Source organism: Silene latifolia, chromosome 3 (assembly GCF_048544455.1).
Source record: "Silene latifolia isolate original U9 population chromosome 3, ASM4854445v1, whole genome shotgun sequence".
In the NCBI taxonomy this organism is placed as follows: domain Eukaryota; kingdom Viridiplantae; phylum Streptophyta; class Magnoliopsida; order Caryophyllales; family Caryophyllaceae; genus Silene; species Silene latifolia.
Window position 1 is genome coordinate 92,708,018 of NC_133528.1, and position 8,965 is coordinate 92,716,982.

At 41.0% G+C, this 8,965-nt stretch overlaps 1 protein-coding gene across 1 annotated transcript; it reads right to left on the bottom strand.

The window, feature by feature from the left end:
- Positions 1-302: 302 nt before the first annotated feature.
- On the bottom strand, positions 303-8,760 carry LOC141649339 (uncharacterized). Its single transcript, XM_074458032.1, has 2 exons — positions 6,363-8,760; positions 303-340 (listed from the first exon to the last, which is right to left on the bottom strand). Exons 1-2 carry the CDS (start codon positions 8,758-8,760, stop codon positions 303-305), a joined length of 2,436 nt encoding a protein of 811 aa, XP_074314133.1.
- Positions 8,761-8,965: the final 205 nt, after the last annotated feature.

Genomic DNA, 8,965 nt, shown 5'->3' on the forward strand with positions numbered 1-8,965 from the left:
GCATGGCACTTTCAATGTAGGTGACCTAAGTCCATATTATGAGGATCTTTGAGGGGGAGGAGTCACCAGGCTTGAGGACAAGCCCTGTTCAACCGGGGGGGTTGCAGCAGGAGCTACCGACCAGGACACTCCACAAAAGCAAGCAGGCCAAAACAACAACACAACCACTTGGGAAGCAACCAGAATGGGCTAGGTTTAGTGGCTAATAGGTACGAGTACAAGCCTAACCACCAGCTGCCACCATGGCCAGCTGGTTGGCCATTAAACTAAGCTCAGAAAAGTCCTAGGGGTCCAAGGCAGAATCATAATGCAAGTCCTAGAAATCCAAGCTGGACAGAAGCTGCAAAGCAATTGACAAACAACAAAAGCAATCTTTCCATTTCGGCTAAACCATGAGGAAAAAGCATGCAAGGAACTTTTGGCTTGTCTTCCCATATACCAGATACAACCTAGAGCCAATTTTAATGCCAAGGACTCAATCATTTCGTCCTCAAGTGCCTACATTCAACAGAAAAGCCAGCAATGCAGCAAAGGACCACAACATGTCACTGTCACCTGCATTTCTCTTTTGTCTTCATTCCAGTTTACAATTAAGAGCTTTTAAACCGTTGTAATATTGTACTTGCACTCTTACCAGCATGTGAGGAGAGATCCTGACCCTTGGATGTTGTTTTTCTTTCAAGTTTGTAACCTAAAAGGGCCTATATAAGGACCTTATCTCAGATCTGTTGTAACACGGTGATTGATGAATGAAACCCGAGATTTCTCTCAAATTTAAACCTCTTAATCTTGTGCTTAGTCTGTAGATTAGAGTCAGGCTTGATAATAACCTGTGCTTGTTTGTGGTTATTGATTAAGTACTGTTAGTGAAGTATAAACTTTTTCCGTGCTTAGATCTGCGGATAGTTTAGCTTTCTTTGTTTGTTTGATTGAGTCTTTCTGTGTTAATCTGTGGAATTTCTTAACTCTAACACCTTAAATTATTAGCTTAATCCCCTGTGAGTATTCTGTGGGTTTTTTAGTTGATAATTATATCCAAGTTCCCTCCTTTCAAGCATTATCCTTAACTGTCTCAATTACAGTCCTTTGTGTCATCGGTCAGTTGAGTTGAGTCTTAAAAATACCTTGAGTCCTCTAAAAATCCTGGTCTTTTGCTCAGAAATAGTTCTTATATCAAAGTTATTTACTGCCAAGTTTCATGATTTTAGGAGGTCAATACATAATTTTATTAATTAACACAAGTTTATTACATTCCTGAGAAACTGTCTTTAGTTTGCTGGTTTGATTGTTGTATTTGTCTAAACCCTTGGACATTACACTCCACTACCCCACTGGCATCACACTCTACTTCAAAGAGTTGATCAAAGTCTGGCAATTTCAGAATAGGGGTCTCACACATCAACTCCTTAATCCTCTCAAAGGACTGTTGAGCACTCTCAGTCCAGTGGAACTCTCCTTTCTTCATACACTCAGTAATTAGAGCAACAACTGAACTGAAGTTCTTGATAAATCTCCTATAAAAGGAGGCCAATCCATGGAACCCCCTCACCTCAGTGATTGTTTTAGGAGTTGGCCATGATTGAATGGTGCAACTTTGTCCGATCAACTGTAATTCCCCTTCCCGAGACAATGTACCCTAGGAATGCCACTTCTTCAACCATAAAAGTGCATTTTTCCAGTTTGCCAAATAGCTTTTGTTCCCGGAGGATCCTGAACACAGTTTCAAGATGTTTGGTGCTCTCTTTTATTCTTCTTTGTAAACCAAGATATCATCAAAGTAGACCACTTTGCAAATTTGCCTAAACATGGCCTTAGCACCTCGGTCATCAGTCTCATAAAGGTGCTTGGTGCATTAGAAAGACCAAATGGCATCACAAGCCACTCATATAGCCCATGTTTAGTTTTGAAGGCAGTCTTCCACTCATCTCCTTCCCTTATCCTGACTTGACGGTACCCTTGCCTGAGATCAATCTTAGAAAATATCATGGCACCACTGAGTTCATCTAACATGTCATCCAACCTTGGTATTGGGAACCTGTACTTGACAGTGATGTTGTTAATGGCTCTGCTGTCAGTACACATCCTCCATGTTCCATCTTTCTTTGGAACAAGTAGAGCAGGGACCGCACAAGGATCGAGAGATTCCGACAAATCCTTTGCTCATAAGTTCCTCAATTTGGCTTTGCAATTCTTTGGTAGCAGTGAGATCACTCCTATAAGCTGGCCTGTTGGGAAGCACTGAGCCTGGAACAAGGTCTATGTGGTGCTCAATGCCCCTCAATGGTGGCAACCCACTAGGCAGCTCTCTTGGAAACACTTCCTTATACCTCTGAATTAATGGTCTAACTTCAGCAGGCATCTCAGGGCTCCCTTCCTTGCTTACTTCTTTGGATAGTAACACCCAGACAGGTTGTTCTTGCTTCATTTCTTTGATCATGGCTGCTTCAGAAAGAAATAGCACACCATTGTTCTCCTCTGGCATACTTGGACCTCCATAGTTTCTCTGGTTGGGTGGTAATGGGGTCAGAGTGACCTTCTTGCCTTCATGTTTGAAACTATAGATGTTATCCTTCCCATGGTGAGTGGTATTCCTGTCATACTCCCATGGCCTTCCCAGGAGTAGGTGGCAGGCATCCATTGGGACAATATCACACAAGACTTCATCTTTATACACCTTCCCAATAGAAAATGGAACCAAGCATTGTTTGTCCACCCTCACTTCTGCTCCCTTGTTCAACCATCTCAACTTGTAAGGGTTTGGGTGCTCTTGAGTTGTCAGGTTGAGTTTACTAACCATGGCATTTGATGCCACATTTGTACAACTTCCCCCATCTATGATTAGGTTACAAACCCTCCCCTGGACTGTGCATCTGGTTCTGAATATCAGGGATCTTTGATCAGCTTCCAGAGGTGAGTGTTGGGAATGCATGACCCTCCACAAGACTAAGTTGTGACTGTATCGGGGGGCCACAAGCGCATCTTGTTCTGGTTCTCCTTCGTCTCCACTTCCTCCATTATCGGGTCTCATCTTCCTCATACTGAACCAAACCTTCCCTCTCCCCTTTGTTCTACTTCCATTCTTTGTTAAGGTTCTCTTAGAAGGACAGTCCTTCCTAAAATGGCCATACCCTTGGCACTGGAAGCATTTAATTTTCCCATCAATCACAGGTGTGTTGGTTCTAGGATTCACATGACTCTTCCCCTGTCTGGTGTTGGTTGGGTTGCAAGTTTTGGAGTTTCTCCAATCCTAACCCCAGAAAAAGGTTTGAAAGTGGATCTGGTAAGGGGTTTGGAAGCAGTGACCTTGGCTTTTCCCATCTTTTCAATCCTCAATGCAAGGTTGACTGCCTCATCAAAGGACCAGACTTGTTGCATTCTGACTCTTATAGCAATCTTAGGATCTAAGCCCTCAACAAACCTAGCAATTTTCATTCGGGCTTTTCAGTAATCTCACATTGCGGGGTAAGTTGTTCAAAGCTTCTAAGATAAGACTCAACAGATTGTTGGTCTTGTTTCAGCTGGGTTAACTTGATAAACATATCCTGTGTGTAATCTTTAGCTATAAACTTATCCTTCAATTTCTTTTTAAGTTTTAGCCAAGATTTAATGGGTTCCTTGCCTTCTCTCATTCTCGGCTTTTCGGGGTTTCATACCAAAGTGAGGCATAACCTTTGAATTTAAGGATAGAAACTTTGAAAGCTTTCTGTCAAGTATATCCCTTAAATTCAAAGACTCTCTCAACGGTTCTAATCCAGTCTAACAAATCTTGTGGTTTAAACTACCATGAAAATCAGGAATTTCTACCTTTATATCTTTGTCTCTTTCCATGTAGATGCCCTCTGCCATAGATTCATCGTATCGACATGTCTTCTCCATGTTCCTGGTGGTATGGTTGTCCTCTTCATGCTCCAACAAAGCCTCTACCCCCGCCTCTGCCTCGTAGGGTGGCTGTTAGGAACTCCTTCGCAAGAGTGTTGACAATATTTACCAGTTCATTGATTCTTCCTGCTATCTGATCCACCCTGGTCTCAATACCAGTAAATCTCTCTTCACTCATGGGTTATTTTTTGTAGTTTTGTTGTAGTTAGGGTAAAAATGAACTCACTTTCCTTCCCAAGACTAACACAAGATGGAATCGTGTTAAAACCTTGCTCTGATACCAATTTGCAGTGTAATGTCCAAGGGTTTAGACAAAAACAACAAACAAACCAGCAGAAACAAGACAAGTTCTCAGGAATGCAATAAACTTGTGCTATTTAATAAAATTATGAATTGACCTCCTAAAATCATGAAACTTGGCAGTAAATTACTTTGATATGAGAACTAACTCTGAGTAAATTTCCAGGATTTTTAGAGGATTCAAAGTATTTTTAAGACTCAATGAATCGACGAGTGACAGACAAAGGACTGTAATTGAGACAGTTCTGGGATTTGACTGAAAGGAGGGAACTTTGGATATAATTATCAACTATAAAACCCACAGAATTCTCACAGGGAATTAAGCTAACAATTTGGGGTGTTAGAGTTAAGAAATTCCACAGGTTAACACAGGAAAGACTCAACTGAAACAAACAGCAAAGCTAAACTAACCACAGTCTCAGCACAGGAAAGTTTATACTCTACTAACAGGTACTTAATCAATAACCACAGTCTAAGCACAGGTTATTATCAAGCCTGACTCTAATCTACAGACTAAGCACAAGATTAAGAGGTTTAAATTTGAGAGAATTCTCAGGTTTCATTCATAAATCAGCTGTGTTACAACAGTCTGAGTTGAGGTCCTTATATAGGCCTTTTTAGGTTACAATCTTGAAAGAAAACTACATCCAAGGGTCAGGATCCCTCCTCACATGCTGGTAAGAGTCCAAGTACAATATTACAACGGTTTAAAAGCTCTTAATTGTAAATGGAATGAAAAAAAAAAGAGAAATGCAGGTGACAGTGACAGGTTGTGGTCCTTTCTTTGCATTGCTGGCTTTTTCGTTGAATGTAGGCACTTGAGGACGAAATGATTGAGTCCTTGGCATTAAAATTGGCTCTAGGTGGTATCTGGTATATGGGAAGACAAGCCAAAAGTTCTTTGTGTGCTTTTTCCTCATGGTTTAGCCAGAAATGGAAAGTTTGCTTTTGTTGTTTGTCATTTCTTTGCGATTCTGTCCACTTGGTTTTCTAGGACTTGCATTGTGATTTTCCCTTGGACCCCTAGGACTTTTCTGAGCCTAGTTTAGTGACCAACCAGCTGGCCATGGTGGCAGCTGGTGGTTGGGCTTGTACTCGTACCTATTAGCCTCTAAACTTAGCCCAGTTTGGTTGCTTCCTGGAATGGGTGTGGTGTTGTTTTGGCCTGCTTGCATTTGTGGGGTGTCCTGGTCTGTGGCTCCTGCTGCAAGTAGTCTTTGAGTTGTATCTTTTATATCATTGGTTGGTTTTAAATCACTTGTAATATAACATAATAGTTCTTTTATCGACGTTTGATTATTACTGTCCTCGGGTAACCGAGATGGTAATGCCCTTATACGCTAAGGAAGGCCTAGTTAAGGCTCCTCTGGATATGGGGGTGTTACACTAATAAACAAGGACAAATGGTTCACACAATAAGTCACAAGGGCTAATGAACAAGGACAAATAGTTCACGCAACGAGTCACAAGGACTAATGAACAAGGACAAATGGTTTACACAACAAGTTACAATTACAAATGAACAAGGACAAATGGTTCATACAACGAGTCACATGGACTAATGAACAATTACAATTGTTTAACACAATGAGTCACAATAACCAATGAACAAGGACAAATGGTTCACACAACGAGTCACAAGGGCTAATGAACAAGGACAAATGGTTCACACAACGAGTCACATTCACTAATGAACAAGGACAAATGGTTCACACAACGACTCATATTCACTAATAAACAAGGACAAATGGTTTACACAACGAGTCACAAGGACTAATGAACAAGGACAAATGGTTCACACAACGAGTCACATGGACTAATGAACAATTACAATTGTTTAACACAACTTGTCACAAAGACTAATGAACAAGGACAAATGGTTCACACAACAAGTCACATTCACTAATAAACAAGGACAAGGACAAATGGTTCACACAACGAGTCACATTTACTAATAAACAGGGACAAATGGTTCACACAACGAGTCACATGGACTAATGAACAATTACAATTGTTTAACACAACAAGTCACAAAGACTAATGAACAAGGACAAATGGTTCACACAACGAGTCACATTTACTAATAAACAGGGACAAATGCTTCACACAACGAGTCACTGTAGTCGATTTAGGAACCGGCCAGGCCTGAATTGCGTCGAACTTAGATGGGTCCATACTCACACCATCTTTGCCAACAATATAGCCAAGAAACACTACACTCGGCACCATAAACGTGCACTTCTCAAGCTTGCCAAATAGTTTCTGTTTTCGCATAACTTCGAATACAGCTCTAAGATGTTGCTTGTGCTCTTCTTCATTCTTGCTATAAATCAGAATGTAATCGAGATATACAACCACGAACTTGTTAAGGAAAGGTCTTAACACTTCATTCATAAGCCTCATAAACGAACTAGGAGCGTTACACAGCCCAAATGGCATGACGAGCCATTCGTATAACCCCTGTTTCGTTTTGAATGCCGTCTTCCATTCATCTCCCTCTCGAATCCTCATCTGATGATAACCACTCCGTAAATCAAGTTTGGAGAAAACACACGAACCAGAAAGTTCGTCTAACATATCATCAAGCCTTGGCATAGGGAAGCGGCATTTGATTGTAATGTTGTTCACCGCCCTACTGTCAATACACATTCTCCAAGTTCCCTCCTTTTTTGGCACTAATAACGCTGGTACTGCACATGGACTCAAGCTCTCTTGCACATACCCTCGATCGATTAGTTCTTGTACTTGCCTTTGTAACTCTTTAGCTTCCTCGGGATTACACCGATAAGCTGGTTTATTAGGCAAAGCAACTCCGGGAATCAAGTCAATGCGATGTTCAATTCCCCGCAGTGGAGGTAACCCATATGGTAACTCCTCGGGAAACACATCCATGAACTTGTCAAGTAACCCCTGCACTCCTTGGCGGTTACTCTCACCAACGGACTCCATGTCCCGGACAACCAGCACATATGCTCGTTCTCCTTGAGCAAGGACCTCCTCTATTGCACTTGCATCTACCAACAAGCTCTCTTTTTCAGCGGGTTTATTTCGTTTACTTGGTGACAATGGTTTAAGGTGGTATTTAGCTTTTCCTTTAGTCACGATATTAACATTACCCCTGCCATCATGCTCAACCCTACGATCAAATTGCCACGGCCTTCCCAACAATATATGACAAGCATTCATTGGAATCACGTCACATAATATTTCATCTTCATACGATCCTAATTTCAAAGAAACTAATGCCTGTTTCTTAACTAAGATCCCGTTATTCCCATCAAGCCAATGCAATTTATACGGTTTAGGGTGATTTTTAGTAGGCAATTTCAGATTGTCAACAAGTTCTCTAGATACGACATTAGTGCAAGAACCGCTATCAACAATAAGATTGCAAAGCTGATTGTTTACCTTACAACGAGAGTGAAACAATCGTTCCCTTTGCTCCTCCTCAATGCGAGCAGCCTCGGTGTGGAGACTTCGGATTACCAACACCTCTTTCTCCTCATCACTATAAGGATCAACAATATGCACCTCTCCATCGCTATTTTCCTCTTCTTGCACAGCTGAACTCGATTCTGGTTCGGGGAGTACAAAATTTGGAACTAAGTCCACCAATTCTTGAATCGTTAGGGCTCGCTTTTGCGGACATTCGTTGGCAATGTGCCCATATCCCTGGCACTTGAAACACCTCCTCAATCTCGCATCCCTTGTTTCAATCGCCGTACCCTTGCCCTTGTCTTTTGGGTCTTCTTTTCGTGTCTCCTTGCTACTAGACGCGGTAGTTGCTGGTTTCGAATAAGAATTCGAACCCTTTGAATAATCACGAGAATAGGATTTCTTGCCCTTATCTTGCTTCTCGAATTTAAGAGCCAACCTGCAAACATCATCAAATCCATCGTAATTCTGGATTTCTACCCGTTGTTGAAGCGTTGGATTGAGGCCTCGAATAAATCGTGTTGTCCTCAATTCTTCTTTCTCTTCCAAATCGCAAACAATGCTCAACTTCTCAAATTCTTTCACATAATCAGCAAAGTTCAAACCCTCTTGTGCTAAAGATGTTAGCTTTAAATAGTTATCCTGCTCATAATCCCTAGGCAGAAACCGCTTCATCAAATGTTTCTTCAATTTTTCCCAAGTCTCGATTTTAGGTTTTCTGTCCCTTTTTCGTTGCTTTTTCAGATTTTCGTACCACAAAGACGCATACTTAGTTAATTTTAAGGTAGCAACCTTAAATTGCCTATGCTCATCGTAGTCTTTGTAATCGAATATTCTCTCTGCTTGACGAATCCAATCTAGAAACTTTTCAGCATCTAGATCTCCATCAAACTCGGGTATGTCGAGTTTAAGGCCTTTATCATCATCGTTTTTGTTTTTCTTTTTCTCCTTTGGACATTCTTCTTCTTCAGATTCGGCTTGGCTGTCCGAATCAGCCTCGTTCTGCTTCTTTTTCTTATTCAAAAAATTGGCTATGTTCTTCACAATATATGAGATCTGACCAATTTCTGCTCTCATTGCATCCATGTCGTCCTTCCATGGTTTTGCTGCTCCGTCGCTATGTTCGGCATCATATCCAATAGCCATGACTTCCCAAAACTGATTTATTAGGAAATAAATAAAAAACCTAGGCTCTGATAACCAATTTGATATAGAATTCGTAGGTTTTGAACGAACGAATTAGGGTTTGCAAAGTTACAGCAGGAGCTATAACTTAAACGAATTGAAAATTTTGAAACTTAAGATAAAACCTGATTTTTGTACGTGGATTTTCGTGTAATTGAAAAGGAAT

What these genes read in the sequence shown, in the direction of transcription:
- LOC141649339 (XM_074458032.1), bottom strand. Translation starts at nt 8,760, where the DNA reads ATGGCTATTGGATATGATGCCGAACATAGCGACGGAGCAGCAAAACCA. An exon ending in CTATATTGTTGGCAAAGATG is followed by an intron (nt 341 to 6,362) that starts GTGTGAGTATGG and finishes ATTGCTTTGCAG; the next exon opens with CTTCTGTCCAGCTTGGATTT.